Source organism: Myiozetetes cayanensis, unplaced genomic scaffold, assembly GCF_022539395.1.
Source record: "Myiozetetes cayanensis isolate MyiCay16 unplaced genomic scaffold, myiCay2020 scf27, whole genome shotgun sequence".
NCBI lineage: Eukaryota > Metazoa > Chordata > Aves > Passeriformes > Tyrannidae > Myiozetetes > Myiozetetes cayanensis.
The window spans coordinates 833,762-854,312 of NW_026087488.1; the positions used below are offsets into that span (position 1 = coordinate 833,762).

Here is a 20,551-nt window from a genome sequence, read left to right on the forward strand (position 1 = left end):
GAGGGGTGTGTAAATACAGAGTCAGCAGTAGGTCAGCCTCTACCAGGGAAACACTTGGCTTATACAGAAAACAGGATTACAGGATTTCACTTATTTTCTTCTTTGTACTGTGGCAGCCACAACAAGTCCTGGTTATAGACCAAGGCTCAAGTGTGACAGGAAAATGAGGAAGAAGGGAAGAAATCCAGGGACATGCAGCTTGAAAAGCAAAGTGTTCTAAAATAAAAAAAAGTCTCTCTCAAAGTTGGCAACGTTTATGAAATGCAATTTATTCTGGATCATCTTGGACTCCTGATCGCCTTGTCCTAATTTTCCTGTAACTGCACAGTGCCCAATGTGACAGAGCTGTCGTTCCTGCCGTGCTGTGGAGGTGCCTCTGCAGGGTAAGCAGGGACACAGGAACCAGGTCTGTGTTTGGGAACAGATCTGGGCCGAGTCTGCCAAAGCAGGGCTTGGGGTGCAGGTGACAGAAACTGGGTGTCGTGGGGATACTGAGGCTTTATCCTGCCAGGGCACAGAGAATGGAGCAGAGCAGATCTCCAGCAGAGCCATGGCCTGCCCCCATGAAACACCTCATCTGCATTGCTGATGGGACTGATGATCAGTAACAACAAAGCCCCAAGCTCCCCTCGACCTTCCTAATACGGCTGCCTGGCCACAGAGTGAATGACCAAAGTCCTCCTCAGTGAATTAGCAATTTCCATTCTTTTGGACTATTTTGACTACCCTGTCTAAGGCTTTTGTGTGGTTAACATCTTTCCTTTTAAAAGAGCTTCTGACCCAGTGATTCTCAATTATTTATTTGTGTCTATCTAGCTCTCCTTGCTTTACACTCCTGCTCCTCTCAGGAAATTTTGCAAGCTCTTGCATCCTCCCCTTTTCCTGAAAGACGTAAATCCAGTTGTGCTCAGCCCCAGCTAAACAGCACATCAACACAAAGGTGCTGCTTTGCTCAGTTCCAGTTTTCTCTTTATGAGTTGTTTTTAAGCAGGCCAGACTAGTTACACCAGGGGGAAAGCAACGTGTATTTCAGACTGCTCCCACCCATCTTCAGAGCATTCTAGGGGTGCAGTTTATTCCCTTCAGTCCTGGCTGAACACTCAATGGTAATGGCCACAGCACATTTCCTGTGTGTTGTTCCAACAGTGTAGAATAATTATTTACTTCATCAGGCAGAGCTGTTTTCAAGTCTAAGTGAACGTTTTCTTCCTTGCTTTTAAAGTCCTCTTCTCTTTATAAAAATCACAGCTGTCTGCTAAATCTTTGTGGATGTAGCAATATTTGTAACCACTTCATTTTTACTTTGGGGCCTCTGATGGGACAAAGTCCCCAGCACACAGTGCAGGACATGGTGCTCCAGCTGATCCCAGGGACTGCACTACAAGCAGCAGGTGGTTATGAACTAGGAAGCTTCCCTGCAGCTCTGGAGAGCTTCTGCCACTGACCCATAGGCAGTAAATTCATGAGTAATTGTTCTCACCAGTCCTCTCTCTGTTTCCCCTTTCCTCCTTGCAGGCAGTGTTGATAAATCAGTCACCAGATGCGATATCAGAAAACTTTTATACAAGTTTTTAATTAAAAAATTAAACAAAAATATATATCAGGCATTTTATGCAATGCATACATTCTTTATATCTGCAGGTACAGATAAATAACAGAAGGCAAAACCAAATATTTTGCTTATCTTTGGCCATAAACCAATAATCACCCCCAAAGAGATATTACAGGGTTAAAGGATAATAGACTGAGTCTGTAAACCTCTCATTACAGACACAGTATCAGGCAATAATACAGTAGTCAGATTTTCAGAAATATAAGGAAATAGTTCTTTAACACTGCCCAATACTGAAATTTCACCTGATTTGCTGCTCTGGAGCACAAGGCCTTCAGCTGACACAGGCACAGTCCTGGGTTACATTAGATCCTCTCCAGGCCTTACTGACCTCCTTCCCTTTGCCACACTGTCCTAGTTACGGGGCCTGGGACCAATACCCAGCTGTGACAACCCCCTCCAGACCCAGCCTGAGGGGTCATCTCTGCTGAGGGGCCACGCTGGACTGGCACAACAAGCACCTGCAGCACCCAGACCATCAGAGTCCAAAAACATCCCATGGCTCACACAGTTAAATCACCCACTGTGAAACTCCCTGGCCTGGGGGAGGAGCTGGGCATTCCCACCTGGATATACAGCCTTTGGGCTCTGGGACTTCTGGCACCGCTCCTCGGACCCAGAGGAGGAGCAGAACCCCAACAGGACTGCGACTGCCACTCTCAGCAGGACTGGCATCGTTACTCCAACAGGACTGTGACCACCATCTGGACCAAGAGGTTTCCTGTCCTTTTACTCTGCACCCATGGGGGCCAGGTGGTATCAGCACAGGGGTTGACAAACACTGTTCTGTTCGTGTCCCAGGGTGCTGGGTTACTCATCTGTCCTTGTGGGTTAAAACCAGTTTTTCTCAGTATCATTCTATTTATTGTAATCTTTTTAGTAAATTGTAACTCTGACTTGTAATCTCTCTTGAGCTGGGTTCATTTCTCCTGCCAGTTTACTCTTAAACCAGCACACACAAACTGCTCTACAAAGCCAAGCTGTACCTCCTCACAAAGAAACTAGCACAAAGTCTGACCTGGGCTCAGTTTCCTGACCCCAACCAATATACAGAAGGAAGCTTAACTGCTCTGTAAGTCAATAATTTTCCTACCTCAACGTCCCAGAATAACAGTTTTCCTTCCACTTACAGCATAGATGCACCATGGCTCTACCAAAGCAATATAAACATGAGACACAGGAAACATCAGGGAAGCAATTTTTAAAGGTACAATGATAACATGTAGCAGCTTATGTCTATATATGTACATGTTTTCACAGTTACATCTTAGAAAATTGAGAACACCAGGAATACTTCTACTGTGTTTTCTATAAATAGTAAAAAAATTACCTGTCAGGCATTTTGATAAAATAGTATTTAGGTTATCACTTTAAATAGCTCTTGAAAAACCTGTAGAGTTTTAAGCTTAAAGGCTGTACAGTTTGAGGATCCTGTGAAGTGTTTGTAGCCACTTTCAGCACCTGGGCCACTTGCCAGCTGGAATTGGTTTTTTTTCTTCTTCTCCAAAAAATCAAATCTGGTAGCAAAGGAACTCCACCACCTTGGCTGGGATGGGCAGGTTCCTGACGTGGCCGGTGGGCATCACCCTGCGGATGGCCAGGCGACACAGGTGCTGCAGGCTGGCCACCTGCCGGGGGGTGGCCCAGAAGTGCACGCTGCCGTCCTGCGTCCTGCACAAACACAGCACAAACACCGTGAGGCCGCGGCCCGAGCTCCCCCAGCACCGCCTCTCACCTGCATTTCTAGCAGGGGACTTGCTGTTAGTCCGCTCCAGCTGTTCCAGTCTCATTTACACCGCATGCCAGCTCTTAGTTTAAGCTACAGCAGCACAATAAGCAACTTGTCTATGCAACAGGCCTGCGCAGATCTCCCAGCGGTTCTTGCCCCTGGCTATCTGATGGCTTCTTCCAAGCCACATGTTTTGGGTCTCTCTCGTATTTATTTTCAAAGATAAGTCATGAGTTTATCAGCTTATTGATTTTACTGCTATTCCAGGTATGTTTAAACAAATAGTATCAGTCAGGAGCACCAAGCTGCAAATCACAACTGAAGATTCTTAGAACACTTAGCCACTGTTTTCAACCTTTTGTGCTATCTTAGTATTTTAGAAAGGAAACCAAAGTCTATACTTGCCCTGCAGCAAGAACACTGCCATCAGTAGAGAAAGTACAGCAGAGCCCGTTGTTCAGAGGTGCAACTTGTACAGGGTATTCTTCATCAATTCTCCAGAACCTCACCATTCTGAGAGGGAAGGACAATGTAGGAAGTTACTGGACTAGGTATTTAATTCTATTGGGTATTATCTCTGATGCTGCACAAGAAACTAGTCTGAAGCACGGCTCAGGGAATTTTTATGAATATTTTCATAGGCATACAGTGTTTCAGGCCTGGCCTGAAATGCTCTGATTTCTTCTTTCCTGATAAATACCTTGCTCTGTACTTTATCAATTAAGAAAAAGACTGCCTTCAATAACAGAAAGCAGTATCTGAACTGGATTTAGATTAATAGACTCAAGTGTCACACATGCAAGGAACTGCCAACAATCCTTGTCTTAATTAAAAAAATAAACCCTCCTATAGATAGCTGAACACCCTTGCTGTCATCTTGAGAAAGCAGTTCACATTCTTAAAATACAGTTCTTCAGGACACCACTTGTGATGTTTGCAGAGTTGAATCCAAATCACAGAACACTCTTCCCTGTGCTTTGGAATTTACTTCTGTCCACAAGACTGGTCTGCATTAACAACTCCATTTACAATCCCTCTCAGTTGTTTTCAGCTGTTACACACCGAAGTTGTTCAGATCATCTGCTCTGTACACAACTAACGCCTTCTGCATTCAGAATCAGTATTGCCGTATACCAGACAACCCGTCTGCTTGTACCAAGAGCATCAGAAGTCATTTCTCAGTTAAAAAGCCCAGCCCTGACAGTACTGGGAGTTTAGAGCCCGAGAGGTCTCCCAAAGCCCTCGTGCCACTCACTTGTCGTCGGCCAGGCTGGCGACGTGCAGCCCGTCGTGGCTGAAGGACACGGCTCGCACCCAGCGGTCGTTGGCGCCGCCGGCGAATATCGGCGTGGGAGCGGGGAACAGGTGCCTGGGGACAGGGACACACAGCTGACAGCAGCTCTGGGGACTGGGCAAGGTCCCCTCAGCCACCACGGCAAAGCTGAGGAACTAAAACGGATGGAACGTTGAGTACTGAACTACTGCACTGTGGATTCGGGAGTGGAGACTGAACCCTGTCTTTCACAGCACTCAACACTTCAGCGTTGTTGAAGATGCCTGAATTAGTACACATGACAGTACCAGTGCTGTAAATTCCCTCTCAGATGGAAGAACAATCTCCAGTCTCTGCCACTTCAGGGTCTCCATCAGCCACTGCTCTTTCCTAAGTCCAATCACCAGTTACATACAGAAACCCACTGATTTTCATCTGCACTCTGTGAGAGTTTCCAGATTTGACTGCTTTACTTACCCAAATTCCATAAGAATAACTCCAATATGTGGATCCCAGATATAGACTCGAGTATCATAAGATGCAGTAGCCAGTAATGCTCCATCAGGAGAGAAATCACAAGCTACAACATCATTGTGATGTCCTTCAAGTTTCCGTAACATGGAGTATTTATCCATATCCCAGAGGAAAACCTGCAATTAAATAAGCTGATGTTATAGCTCTGCTCAGAGAGGCGGTGCAGCATTTAATTTGTTTTTAAGTATAACTAATCTTACTTAGGATTATATTAAAATCAAGTATTATGAATTATTACAATTAAGAAATATGCTCAGTGTCATACTCAGATTAAAATCAAGGTTTTTTTTTTTTAAATAATTAAAGCAGACATGCAAGTTCTAACTCAAGTTTGTTAAATGTTATTATCAAAATAAGCCAAAATATATGATAAAGGCAACACAATTTAACCATGTAGCTTACTGAAATTCATGTATTACAAAACTATTTTATTAAAATATGCAGAAATAAATAGGGTTAAACTCTACAGTCCCCTCTTTTCAGTAACTACCAAAATTTTAAGAAATATACAGACAGAAAATGTAAGGTTAACATATTGTTACTCCAGTGGCATCCCTTTAAGATCACTTGTTTACAATTGCTTGGATCACCAACGTCAGCCTAGGAAGAGAAACAGATACTGCAAGCAAAAAGAATTTTCACAGCCAAAAGTTATGTCTTTGGCAAAACAACAGGGAAGTCTAACCACATTATTAGAAAGAATTTAGGCATTTTAAATCAACAGTAACAAACAACATTAATATTACAATTTACCCGGCTAATTGCACAGTGTATTATAAGAACTGATAAAATACTACAATATTCTGGGATTTTACATGCAGTTGTACATTATATATAATCAGAATAGAGACTGTGCAGAATTACTTAATAGGAACTATCCACGTACTGCGGCACGATTTTATAGGAATGTCTTTAACAAAAGCTGTTACGTCCCTCAAAGAGCTCATTTCAGAGACCTTCATTCCCCCCCTCCCCCAAAGAGTTTTACTGCACAGATTAAATTCTGACATCTTGGATAAATTTACGTTTGACCAAAGCAAACACAGCCTTAGTGCCTCCCACACTTCCTAAAACTGAACCATTTTACAATCAGTCATAAATGTGGTGACCAATTTTTCCGAGGAGCCCCCAACATTCCATAACATGGGAACTAAGTTTGAGGAGTCAGTGTGTTTCACTGCTGTGAAAATTATTAAAAAAAAAAAAAAAAGGAAAAAAAAAAAAAAAAAAAGGGAAAAAAAAAAAAGGAAAGCAAGCAAGCAAGCAGACAGTGGACATGGACCAGCACCTGCGTACGTACAGGACCCCTTGCAGCCGAGGGCAAGGTTACTTCGTCCTACGGTACAGCGCGCCCGGGCTGGCGGCCAGACATGCCCCTCTCTGCCCCGCTAACACCACTGTGCTCCAGTGGGGCCAGCTTAACTCAATCACACCAATATTGCTGCCACCACCTGTGACAGGGAAAGCAAGAAGCTTATGGAAAACACACAGCCTACAGACAGCAATGTACACCCCCCCTCTGCTCCAGCTACAGAGCCAAACCCCACACCTCAGCTGTTCTCCAGATCTGCACTGGGAACTCAAGGGATGGAACACATCTGAGCGCTCATCTGCACAAGTGGTGACTGCACTGGGCTTTTCACTCCATTACACTGCCTGCAGAGCCCCTGGAACCAGGCTCAATCCCCCTTTCTGGTTTGCCCCGATTCTTGAGTGCCAAGAGTAGCTCATGGCACACCCTCACTGTTTCCAGTTCTCTAGCGTTAGGATGGGATGGAAACAAAGCTAGTGTGCTGCTCCTCCTTCTAACTCTTGTGCCACTGGGATGGGAAAACAGGGGGAAACGTTTTTTTGTTCAGCAGGAGATACCCTGACTGGCTCAGACTTTGAAAAGTCCTCACTGAGCAGGAAATAGAAAGGATAAAATCAAATCAAAATAGTTTTATGCATTAATCTAAGTATCTTTTAACACTGGCAGCTTTAGTTGTCTTTGCCATGACCCCATGCAGATGTGCAGACCTATTTCTCAAGGAACACTTACAGCCTCTTCAACTAAAAGCAGTGCAAGTTTCATTCACAAATCAGGGTCTCAATGCACCATTTGCCAGTCTAATTTCATGCACTTTTACATCATCATCAAACATTAGAAGTTCATGACACCGAGCACAAGCTTAATGTTACTTAGATTTAAAATGATTATGCACGCAATTCAAATTTAAGGAACAAGAAACTCTGACACATACTGCCTTACTAGCTCCAACAGAACAGAGAATGGAGGAGTCTGGCGAGAATGCACAGCCATACACCCAGTTCTGATGGCCTCTCAACACCTTCATCATATTTCCTACAAAGAAAGACACTGCTGTAAGAGTTGGTTTGATATGACAAAATTCACATTGAAAAGCTTTTTCCAAATTAGTTATTCCTATGTAAAATTTTGTAGTATTTTTCCAAACATCTTGCAGAATCGTTGAACACAGAAATAAAAATCCTGTGATGCAGCCTCTAAATCCCATGTCCCTGTTCAGAGAGTCACTCCACGCACTCAACTTAGCCCAGTCCCTGATTCTCCCTTCAGGGTACACACAGATAAAGAATTCCAAGAGAGTGTACAGGGGGTGACTAACAGAGCTGCACTGATTATTTAAGCAATCCTGACCAAACTGAGTTTATGGTGATGAAAGAGGCAAGCACACAGATATTTCTCCCAGGTTTTAGAGCAGATAACTCTGAGCACAAACCGTCATCTTTCAGGTCCCACACCCGCAGGGTTTTGTCTCTGGATGCAGACACTAAAATCAGGCTGCCATCAGGGGCAAAGGTTAAATCTCTGACAACTTCCGTGTGGTCCATCAGGTTCAGGAGGAGTTTTCCTGTCACATGAGAACACCACAGTTTAACATGATGGACTGTACTTTTATTCAGATCAAATGCTTTATGGATACAAACACTGAATACAAAATTACAGCACATAAAGTCAATTTTCATTGCAGAAATGCTCCCTACGGTGAGCAGCATGTGAATCCCTTCACTCTCCTGGATCAAGAGGCAACTCCCTAAAAAGCCAGAAAATCTGTACACTAGAAACTCAGGAAGAAGGTAAGACTTGGCTCCTGACAGACATTCCTGTTCTAAGCTTCAATTTACAAGGTAACAGCAAATTACTCAATAGTCATTAGCTGGCACGTCAGCGTGACGAGGAGTGCCTGCAAAATGCTCTGAGGGACACGGTGGGACTGTCTGGGTGTTCTGTGCCTGGCCAGGAGCTGCACTCCATGATCCCCGTGGGTCCCTGCCAGCTCAGGCTGTGCTGACTCCACACCCACCTGTGTAGACATCCCAGATCTTGATGCGGCCGTTGTTGAGGCCGGTGGCCAGGAGCAGCTGGTCCTGCCCGAACTTGAAGCGGTGCCACTCGATGTTGACGCAGCGGCTCCGCTTCTCCGGCACCGAGGAGCCGAAGGCCAGGCTCCACACGATGTCCCCGCAGTCGATGACGTGCTCGCAGGGCTTGTTCTTCTGCCCGCTCTCACTGTTCTGCCTCGGGAGCCTTGTGCCGACGGGGTTTGCACCATTCTTTGTGCCGTGCAGCAAACTGCAAAACACACGGAAAATACAAAAATATAGCCTAAGTTATCCTGGAAAGCAAGAATTTCTTAAAGATGTAATGAAATCTCTGAGCTGTCATAATGTAGAGACATCTCTGAGACCCATAATGGGGCATTTTTACTTTAAAATTATAAATGCAGGTTTTTTAACTGTGAAAAATTACCAGCGCCTGGAAACCTTCCTACATGATATAATGCTAATATTTTGTACTCATTTTTATCTCTGTAGAGAGCAAGGTATTAACTTAACCTGCTATGAAAGCAAACAGTTTTAAAGTAGTTATAGAAAAGTGAGTCGCAAAAATTTCTAAGACTTTCTGCTAAATGAGCAAGTTCCCTGCAATTCCCTTATATGTGTTAAACCCTGGGAAGAGATACTGAGGTCAGGACACGGAAAGTATTAACCACCCCAAGAAGGCAGGGGGAAAAGGGTCAGGAAATTGTAACCAGCTACAGAACTGTAGTGGTTGGTTACCAACTTCACTAAAATGCAACCTTCAAGTGCCAACAAAATGTGTTTTGGAACTTCACCTGCATTCTAAGATGGATGATAAGGAAAGAGGTCTGCCTTTAAGTAAATTCCTAAAAGGTAAAGCCAAACAGCTTTGTGATGGGAAATTTAAAGGCCCAGATCTGCCCAGGTCTCTAACTTCCCTTTTCATTCAAACTTCCTCTTACTTTAGGGCATCTGAAACTACTGATAAATCCCTCCTCCACAGACTTGGTGAGGCTGCAATAGTTGATGCTCTTGCTGGCCACAGAGGAAGAGATGAAACAACAGCTGTTACTTTAAGGAAATAGTTTTTCCCCAAGGTGCCAGAGCCTAAAAAGCCACTATATGCATTTTAATCCATTTAAACCTATCTCCTGTTTTCCAGGTGCATTAGAAGCCACAGAGGTTTGCCTTACAAGTTACTGAGGCACTGTGCCCAGGGGACCAGCTTCACTATGCGGTGTCCCTGCGACCACGCCAGGTACGAGCCATCGGGAGCGAAGGCGACCGTCCAGTTCTCCCGCCCACACTTCTTGTCGAAGGGAGCCGTGGGGGCCAGGAGCTCTCCTACCGTGCGGGACCGTGCTGGGGGAACAAAGGGGAAACGCAGGTGAGAAAAAGGCAGCGTGTCACAGAGGGAACCAGGGAACCAGGCAGTGCCTCGGCCCGCTTTGTTCCACGCCATTTAAAGTCATCGAGAGCGGGGTCTTATGTCAGTGAGTAACCGATCCCAGGGCTGCGCCCGGGCTGCCAAAGCGACCGGGTCACTGAGGAGAAACACGGGGCGCTGCACTCCTGCTTGTGCTGGGGGGGATGCCTCACCCCGGGACCATCGGCACCGCACCCCGGGATCATCGGTACCGCATTCCCGGGACCATCGGCACCGCATCCCGGGATCATCGGTACCGCATCCCGGGATCATCGGTACCGCACCCCGGGATCATCGGTACCGCATGCCCGGGATCATCGGTACCGCACCCCGGGATCATCGGTACCGCACCCCGGGATCGACGGTACCGCATTCCCGGGATCATCGGTACCGCATTCCCGGGATCATCGGTACCGCATTCCCGGGATCATCGGTACCGCACCCCGGGATCATCGGTACCGCATCCCAGGATCGTCGGTACCGCATTCCCGGGATCATCGGTACCGCATCCCCGGGATCATCGGTACCGCACCCCGGGATCATCGGCACCGCACCCCGGGATCATCGGCACCGCATCCCCGGGATCATCGGCACCGCACCCAGAGATCATCGGTACCGCATTCCCAGAATCATCGGTACCGCACCCCGGGATCATCGGCACCGCATCCCCGGGATCGTCGGTACCGCATTCCCGGGATCGGCCCCACCGCCCCCGCCCGCTCCCACGGCCGGGAAAGGCTCCATGTGCCGGATCCCGCCCGTCCCCGGCGGGCAGCGCCGTGTGAGCCGAGCCCGGGCCGCGCTGCCCCCGCACCCCCCGCTCACCGATGAGCTTCTCGTTGACACTCGGGGGAAAGCTGGCCATGGACGGGCGGCCTGCGGGGCGGCGGCGCTGCGAGCGGGACCGGCGGGCTCGGCGGCGAAGATGGCGGCGGGGAGGCGGCGGGGCGGGGCGGGGGCCGGGCCGGGCACGCTCCGCCCGGGGCCGGAGCCTCTGCCCGCCCGCACCGGCCCTGCCCGCCCTGCCCGCCCGCACCGGCCCTGCCCGCACCGGCCAGAAGAGATGATTAGGTCATTTAGTCTGCTTTTTTTACATAGGAATATAAATTAATCTAACTTCACATACCTTCAAACAGTAAGGATTTCCAGCCTTTACTACACTGGGATCCAACAGCCAGTCCTTGAACTTTCCCGTCCACATTTTGTGTGTTATGGACATAAAGGGAAATTGAGATATGCAAGTGTACTAGAAATTGTTTGGTGTCACAGGCTGTGCTGGGGACACTGGCACCTTCTCTTTTCAGGCCTGGCTGGAAGGGCCTTTGTCTTGTGTCTGAAGCCAGAGCAGGAGAGATGGAAAGCTGGGTTCTATCTGCAAGCTGCCAACTCATCCCTGCCCAGTAAAATGTGCCTCTCCAGAATTCAGTCAAAACTTGAGGAGATCAAGAAGCCACACTTTCCTTTCTGGGGACTCTTGCTGCGTTGTGACCTGCACGGGCTGATTTTGTGTTCTCCCTGGGCGGGGCGTTGCTGAGGAGGGCAGGATGGCCCGGAGCAGTGTCAGGCTGCCGGGCCCTGCAGGGCTGCCAGGGTGACTCATTTGTGGGTTTTCCCTTAACCTCCTTCAGGGGTGCGGCTGCCAAGCCTGCACAGGGCTGTTCAGCTGGGAAGCTCACAAACTTGGTGCCATCTTTCTCCAGCAAGGCTCTCCACACTGCAATAAGCTTTCACAAGTGAAAGGACTTTTGCTGTGGTTGTGTATTTCTTAATCAGCTTTGTTGAAATCTTTTTGACTCAGTCAGTCGGGCTTTCTAAGGCCCACAAGTTGTGTTCCTCTTCCTCATAGTCGTCATTCTATAAAGCACTCCTGACAAATTAGGAACAATTAGGGCCAGTCACACCAAGTCCAAGGTAGGTGATCTGTGCAATAGTACCTGCATCTCAGAGGTCTGGCTGTCACTAAAAATTATGCTATTTTTAGTCTACACTGTTAATAATTCACAAGCTCCTGTTTGTTTTGAGAACCTTCTTGGGATGGAGAAAGTTCAGCCTGAGTTTATGGAGGCAAAAGAAAAGGTGAAAAGAAAAACAAGAATGGAAGAAAGAAAGAGAGGGCAAAGAGGTTGAAGAGCAAAAGGAATTGCAGTGAGGAGAACGATGAGCAGCAGAGAAATTAGAGAAGTGCTGTCAGGAGTTGGACTTCAATAATCCTTGTGGGTCCCTTCCATCTTAGAATATTCTGTTATTCTATGATCCTGAGGAGGTCCAAGTGACACCCCCCCCAAGGTGAAGGGTTAGAAAACCCTGACGTACAAATAAAGCAACACCCCAGCCCTGCGAGGAACTGTTGAAGGAGAGGGCCTTGTGTGCCAGGCTTTGCCATTCCACAGGCTGTAAATGTGCTTTCAGGACCCTGAGCAGCCTCTGCCCCTCAGTGTCTCTGCCCCCCTTGCTGCAGTTACTCCTTGCCCTGAGTGCAGCTGGGATGGCACCGTTTCAGTGCTGCTCCCTCTCACTCTGGTGGTGGTTGCTGGGTGACTCTGAGCAGTCTTGGCCCCTGCAGCTGCTGAGCGTGGGACGTGTGGCCTTGGAGTCTGCAGGAGACAAGACAAACAGCTCCTGGCAGGAGGAGCAGGGGGATGAGGCCACTTTCTCAGGGTCAGCACGGAGCAGCCAGAAGCATAACTGTCTGATCTTCCCACAGGCACCTCGCACCATGAGGTGAGGCTCCTCCCTTGCTGGAACTCTGGGCTGTCATTTCTCTCTCCCTTTTCCCTGTTGCTCTGTAACTTATTCACTGTTGCTTCTTGTGAAAATTTTTAGATGGTCATAAATTGATGTACATCTGGCACCTAAGGGGTTAATCTGTAAAGGTCTCCTAAAAGAGTGTGCTGTGGAAAAACTGCACAGATGGAATATCAGAGAGACTATGGAATTTTGTCTCTGCATTCTTTTGGTCTCGTTGGGATTTTATAATTTTTGGAGCATTTCTTTGGGTATAATAAATAGAGCAGATGGTTCAGTGGGGAGGGGGGGGAATTCAGTGCTTCCATGGTGAGTAGCTGCACTGGAATAAGGGAGACAGAATTTTGGGGTTATTCCTTTTAGGTTCAAACCATTCCTTCCCTGTAAGCCAGCAATGGATGCCTTGTAAGGGAGCTGCTTCCAGAAACATCTGTGCTAAATTTACCCACTCAAGGGGTACAAGAGGTCTTATCTCAGATGGCTGAGGGTCAGACTCAGAGCTTTGAGCTGTCCCGAGCAAGGGCAGTAGAGAAGGTTCCCTGTGTTCCAGAGGAAGCAGGTCAGGCTCCCTCGAGCTCCCTGTACCCACACCCTGATGTGTGCCAGCAGAACCTCCAATATCCACACAGCTATTTCACTTCTTTAAAAACTCCTTTCTAAAACTTACTGGATTTGTGTGTTCCTCTTCAGCCTGTGTTTCCTCTGAGCTCAGATGCCAGGGAAGGTGTCCAGGCCCTGTGCCAGGCCAGTGTGATGCCCGGCTGGCACAGACCTCTCCTGCTCTGTTCCCTGGAATGGGAAGGGACTTCCTTTTCCACTGGGCAGGGAAAATTGGTACTGAGCTGCTCTGTGTTCCTTTGGCTTCAATTCCCTCACTCTGCTCTGTAATTACATCTGAATGTTTACAAAGGTGCAAGACCCCAAGCCTGTCATTATAACCAGGGTTCAAAATGTACCAAAGGATTGTGCGAAAAGAGGGAAAAACAATGGCATGGAGGGTGTCATTGTAATGCCAATAAATCATCTATAAATTCAGTTTATAGCAAAGCAAGTTGAGTTTAGTAGGAACAATGAATGAGAGAGACTCCCCACATTCTGTAGAGCAGATCAATAAAATGATGTGGCACTCAGTGCCATGGCCTAGTAACCATGGTGGTAGTGAGTGGGTCAGAGGTTGGACCTGATGATCTCAGAGGTCCTTTCCAACCTGGCTGATTCTATGATTCTATGATTCTGTGATTCTATGATTCTATGATCAAACAGAGGAAGTCAACATGTTGGGGAATTACAGGGCTGTGTGAGACAGCTTCTGCCTGGAAACAGCCAAGGCTGCATTCCTGCTGCAGGGAGTTGGGAAAGAGCAAGTTGTTTATAGATAAAGAGTGTTTGCTCACAGATCAGAGATGGGCCTGAGCTGGTGTGGATCTGAGCTTGAAAATTTTTGGGTGGCTTGTATGCAGGTCTGTTGCTACAGGGAACACGTGCAGAGGGCTACGGAGAAGGTGAAGAATCTGAGAAATGGAGGTTCTTTGAAGGTGGAGGTTGGACAAGAAAATTTCTAAAGATCCTGCCTAGCCCCAGTTTGTTGGGCTGTAAAAATGCTGGGAATGGGTATAAGAGTGAGGGGAGCGCTCAGGAACTCACGTTCTGTGTTACACTGAGAATGTGCAGCTGTGTTTGCCCCACGTAAGAGTAAGGCTGGTGTAAAGGAGCTTCAGCAGCACAGACCCCACTGTGCTGCTTGGCTGCCCCACGCCACAGGCTTTGTTTCTGCCTGTTCCTAAACAGCCCTGGGTACAGAGGCACCGGAGCTGTGCCTGCTGCAATTCACCTCCTGCTTCACCCTCCTCTCCCCCGGCATCACGTCTGGTCTGCTCAGCCGGCCGGGGTCACTCCAGTGAGTCTGACAGCTCTTAAGGGGAGGCCCTGCCCTCTGCATTAACGTAATTGCAGGTTATTTGTGAGATTCCTCCCATGGCTTTGCTTCCTGAAGGTCTGGCACAGAAATCCGGTTTTGTAATCTGAGCCCTAACGAGGGGCTGGATGTAATTAGGGGCTCCGTTCTACCGGCAGCCGCTGGAGCATGGCAAGGAAAGGTTCGGTGTCTGCATTAGGCCTGGAAATGCACCAGTGGGGAGCTCACCAGTGCCTTGCGTGGGCACTGTGTACACAGGCAGGACTTGAGGTTCACTGGAGCCTGCTGGGCACTCTTCAGAAACGTTTCCTGAACGAGGCTGGCGGGATTTCTGGTTACACCCTCGCTGTAGCTCTCCTGAAGGCACAGACTGCACACCAAGTGTGTAGCAAATCAGCCTTGACAATGGCAGCAGGTTCCCTACTAAAGCAAAACAGGATTTGGGGGAGCATAATTGACTTTTCTACCAGATGTCGTAAACAGGGGGATGAGCTGGATGTGCTCAGACCTACGGACACGTAGATCAGCTGCAGGGCAAAGGGAATGGTGGCTGAACGTGGTGTCTCACGGCAGCTGCACGCTGGGAATGGCTCTGGGAATGCTCTGGTCACCGGAGTCCAAACGGGAAAGGCCACTGGGAAGTGAAAACAAAGGACAGAGAGTGCATTCCTGCAAGACCCGAAGTGTAAGCCAGTATCCAGAGATCTCCTAATTCAGGACCACTGGGGACGTTAAAGGTGTGCAGGGTGGAACTTGGGCTGTAAATTCTGCTGTTCACTCAGCAGCTTGGCCCAGAGCTGCTGTGGCAGGGTCAGTGCTGGCTGTGGTGCTGTGGCAGGGTCGGTGCTGGCTGTGGTGCTGTGGCAGGGTCGGTGCTGGCTGTGGTGCTGTGGCACTGGGGCTGTGCCCTGTCAGGCACTGCTAACAGCCCTCTGCACCTCTGCCTGGCTCCTCTTTCAGGGGGCAGGGAAGGGGTTGCTTCTTCATCTGTGTGGTCCAGCACCAACCCAAAGGCTGTGGGTGCAGGGGGAGCCCTTCCAAGTGTCTGTAATGCAAACAGCACATGGTGTGGTAAGGGCTGAGTTACACAACCTGGGGGAAGGTGATAAAGCTGCCACGTGGAGGCCAGGCAGACCCACTCCCACTCAGTCCAAGTCTGGGCAGTGTCTAATCCTTCCACTGCAGCTGAGTCCCTTCCGTGCTCCTGGGTTAAAGCCTTCCAGCTCCCACATGGCTCAATCAAGGCCCTTTTTTGGGCTGTATTGGAAGGTTGTCTTGCCATGACTGTGTCAAGAAAGGGTGTATTTTTTTGAATTTAAATTGAGATTCATGTATGAAAGGAAAAGATGAATTGACCACTTCAATCCTGCCAGTCTAACAGAAGCAAATATTTTAAGTGCAATTGCATTACAGGATTAAGCAGCAGGAAGCTCGTGAGCTTCACAGCTGTAACCTTTTCCTTTCTCGCTGAGCCTGGAAGCGTTGCCCTCTTGCCTGCTTTCTGCTGGAGCTGGCTTTTCCTGTCACACTGCATACTCTGACACAGCTTGGCAGTTTTCCCTGCCCTCGGCAGCTCTGGAATGCATTTTTGCTGTTTCTCAATCTCTGTTAGGACTGTGAGCAAGGCAGAGGTGATGTCTTTGTTGCGCTGCTGCTTTTAAGTCACGTGATGATATTGAGGAAATCTGTGGACCTGCAGCACTGCAAAATTACACCACAATGAACAAGGAGTCCAAAAATGCAAAGTGGCTTATTGAGTGCCCAGGTCCTTAAAGGGTAAGGGTCAAATTTAGGGCAAGGAGAGCTACTGGTGGCCAGGAGCTTAATACTCCAACATTGTCATTGCCCATGTGGCTAGATAATTTAAAAAACAAATAAACAGGAAAGATTGGATCTATGTTTGGGTGCCAGCTGAGAGCTCACCAGGAACGTGCAAATGTGACCGTGGTGTTCATGAGAGGGTCCTGGCTCCGGGGTCCTTTGCAGTGCTGGGGATTCTGTTAATTAAGGGTTCAGAGTAATGAGAGCCCACTGTTCTCAGAGGCAGCAAACAGCCCTCCCCAAGCCCAGCATCCCCAGTGTGTCTCTGTGCAAAAGGAGAGCTGTGGAGGTGCTTCCTGGCATTTGTGCCAGCCCTTGCCGTGAGGTGCAGGCGGGGAGTGAATTACTGCTCTGCACTGGCACTGGTGCCACTCGGGTCACAGTCTGCTGGCCACAGAAGCACTGAGCAGTGCCAGGGACAGAAACACAGCCCCTGCTTGCTGAGCAGGCTCTGTCCATTCAGCAAGTGCCCATTTGTCCCTGTCTGTCCGTCTGTCACCCAGGCCAAGGATGACGCTCAAGTCTAATGAATTTCAGTGGGGTTAAAATTTACCTTCCTGTTTCTCCTTGTGGAATTGCCAGCAGTAGTGCTCTTCCTCTCCTGTCCCAGGTTACTTGATCCCAGTTGACAGCAGCTCAGACACCCCAAACGAGGGCTCTGTGCTGCTCAGCATTCCTGGAAGCCCAGCAAACCAGCACGAGTTTTCTCCCCAGGGCACTGCCAGGGATGATCCTTTCAAACCACTGGATGTCTACTGCAAACGAGCTTTTTGAACATTCTGGGTTAGAAAAGCTTGAGTGGGCTTAGGCAGCAGTTGCAGTTAAATAGGGCAGCATAAGCTAATGGCATGAGTCATGGGAAGGAAACAGAGCTGCAGTTGGGGAGCACTGCTCGGTGACAAAGAGTCTTTATATTCATAAATGCATACAGGCTGACACGAGGCTTACAGAGACGCTGTTTGAGAAGCAGAAAGCTCAGTTCTGTTCTTGACATTCTCCTGGTTCTTAAAGACTCCCATTTCCATCAGATACTTCCCTTTCCCTCCTCAATCCCTCTCCTACACCTGAGTTTTTAGGAAGACAGAGGCACAAAAAAAGGTGATCTCTGGTGCTCGTGCTCATGCTCATCCAGTGGCATTTCTGCCTCTGCACAGCATCTGTGTTCAAAGCAAGTTAAAGGACCAGTTTAGATGCTCCACCTGTGAGTGTTGCAGGTCTGTGCTAACAACTGACTGAGTCAGTAAAGGCTGTTTCTGCCCCTGCCATTTGGTCAGTGCTGAACTAGCAGGGTGCAGGATGAATGCTGTGCTCTCAGGAGGGCTTAGGCCTTTGGACACTCAACAAAAGACATACTTGATGGATGTGCTGATGGCACTGGACCCAAATCCTGGCTCTGAGGCCATGTGGTTATAATCTAAAATCAGCTGATCTAACGGGGAAATAATGTCACTGAAGCTAATGGGAACTGCACAGGGTTTTACAGTGTCAGGGAAAAAAGCATCAGCCCTGTATTGTGCAAGTTGCAACTGGTTTGAATTCCACAGGTCACTGAGGGATGGGCATTCACTGGGGCTTGTTGGGTAGGTCTGTTTGGGTGTGAGCAGCCTCTGGGAGCTGATCACGAGGCACTGGAGACAAGCACTCAAGTGTAATGTGATATAATGGAGAATCCTGCATTGCTTGCAGTGGAAACACTGCAGGATGCAGGGGAGGGGGGGACTGGGAGCAAGCTGAAAGCTCCTCTTGCTGACCCTGGTGTGTGATAAACGAGCAAGGAACCAGAATGTCAGGGAGAGGAAGTGACAACCTCAAATTATCCTCTGGGGCAATGTTCTAATCTAGGCTGAGCTGATTAGTCATCCAGAACAATTAAAATACTGCTTTATAATATTTAAGTAACTTAACCACTGCAAGGAGTGTAGGATGTGGGGAAGGCATCGCTCAGTGGGGAAGGCAGAAGTAGATACACAAAATGATGTCATTCCTCTGAAGTCTCTAGAACATACACAGGTGCACTGGGAGTGATTGTGATCAAACAAACTTCAGCTGGGGCGTGACAAAAGCTCCTTTATAGCTCCGAGGCACTCGGGCAGACACTGCTGGGCTGTGTCCCTTTCCAGTGCACAGCATCAGCCTGTTTCTGAAAATGCTCTGTTCCATTAAGTGCAATTAGAATATCTGAGCCCTTCTGAGGCCTTGATAATGGACTATTTATTTTATCTGATCAAGTATCAGGGATTAAACTCCTGGTGTTTTGCATCCAAATGAGATTTCTGCTGGAACAGAAATATTTGCATTTAGAATTGATGGTGTGAAAAACTGTGCTACAATTTGAATGATCCTTTGATGATTGGACTCTCTGGGATAGAAGTTCCAGTGTGAGTATTTTGTATGGAATCTGCAATTTCACTGAAGTATAATCCATCATTCTGTGATTGCCAATAATCTAGTCAGATCATTTGCTTGCTCTGTTCTTGTTTGACAGCTCCTGTGCAGTCGGGGAGGAATTGGGAAGCAGAGAACATGAAAGAGAATCTGTGGCTTACTGTTTAAGGAAAAGTTTCTCCACACTTGAAATGTGCCCAGCACGTGCTGGGTCAGTCAGGGAGCCACGTCACAGAAAGAACACAAAGCCCCCACTCTCTGATGGAACAAAAAGAAATAGGGCCGTTTTCTCTGGTGGTCCAAACATGAGGGATTTTAGCGGCCTCTAATGCCCTCTGATGGACAAATCCACGGAGCGATGTCCCCGGAGCCCTCGCGGCAGGGGCAAAGCCTCCAGTGTGTCAGTGCAGGAGCTGCAGCGCTGCCAGGGAGGCTCCGCAGCTTCCCTGGGGACCCTGCCCGCTCCCAGATTAAACTGCAGGGGCTTGGGCTTTAAAACTATTCAGTCACCTCTTACCAAAAACTTGGCAGATCCTTTCCTTCCTCCCTTCCTTCCTCATTTATTTAAGTTTGTTTGTTTGGCTTCTCTTAAGAGCAGCAGGGCAATATTTTTGACCCCGATCCCAGTTCTCAGAGTGACAGCGGGTCCGTCAGGAGCGGGGTCAGCCCTGTGCCTCACAGAGGAATCTCTCCAGCAGGATGGGAGGCTTCTGCACCAAGGCTGATACAGAAATTAAAAAGTATCACTCAGCATATTTGAGCCACTGCTGGAGTGTTTGAGAAATGCTGGTGAAAACGAGAAAGTGGGATGGGAGGAATGGAGAGAAGAGACCGAGGGATGAAACAGAGGCTTCAGGGAGTGGGAGGAAAAAGATAGGTTAATAAATAATTTGAGTTGAAAACACAGAGTAGAGAAAAGCAGAAGATAAAGGTGTAGGAGGGGAAAAATCCATGTTCTCTGTCAAGAAGCCAAGAGAAGCCACCTCTGAGAGCCAGTTCAGGGGCAATACCAGAGGGGCCCAGACCTCCTGGGTACGTTGTAGGTGATGTCCAGAAATTACCTGAATCTGAAAGGGTAAAATGCATCAGAAAGGAAGGAAATCCTTAAGGGTTTCTACCTTTGAAGGGGACTTGATTGGAGATGTTAACTGACAGTGTCTGTGACACAGGAGCACCTTCACTCTGGAGCCAAGGATGAAGTGTGAGAATTCCTGTGGGTTTTCCTGCAGGCCTGGCCGGATCCTCCCCTCTGTGAGCCTTGACCTTCTCATTGTTCCCTTGTCCTCTTACTCGTGCACAAAGCAAAGCACCAGAACACCTCCAAGGGAGTGATTCCAGGGGCATTTCTGGCTTTGATGGAAACCTTGGAGTCTGCAAATTGCACGTGGGGTCTCTTCCCACACAGACAAATTTCCAGCTCACCCTGCTGTGGCTCCAAACCTGCTGAGAGGGAGCAGAGCTGTGGCAGGGACTGCCTTGTGGCTCCTACCACTAGTGCCACTTTGACAGCTACAGGGGGAAATTTTTAGCAAGGACAAGCCATTGGCATCCACACCAAAGCCTGACAACACTCTGTGGAGACCTTGGGCTGTAATTTCTTATTTTAATTTACAGAGGAGCTGGAGGAAGTGCATTAAGAAGCTCTTGCTAAAATGTCTTTAAAAAATCCACCGAAATAACCCAAGCAGCATGAGGCTGTCAGGAGCTGCTAAAGAAATGGTGCCACATCTGGGAGTTATCTGGAGCCAGGGAACTTGGAGTGGTTTATCTTCCAACAATACCTTAGT

General features: G+C 48.2%; 1 protein-coding gene across 1 annotated transcript; it reads right to left on the reverse strand.

The window, feature by feature from the left end:
* Positions 1–1,548: 1,548 nt before the first annotated feature.
* On the reverse strand, positions 1,549–10,847 carry WSB1 (WD repeat and SOCS box containing 1). The gene is made up of 9 exons (XM_050321854.1): positions 10,724–10,847; positions 9,666–9,834; positions 8,475–8,743; positions 7,890–8,021; positions 7,392–7,492; positions 5,092–5,264; positions 4,597–4,710; positions 3,747–3,854; positions 1,549–3,283 (listed from the first exon to the last, which is right to left on the reverse strand). The coding sequence occupies exons 1-9, from the start codon at positions 10,761–10,763 to the stop codon at positions 3,124–3,126; spliced, it is 1,266 nt and encodes a 421-aa protein (XP_050177811.1). The 5' UTR covers positions 10,764–10,847; the 3' UTR covers positions 1,549–3,123.
* Between the last annotated feature and the right edge of the window lie 9,704 nt (positions 10,848–20,551).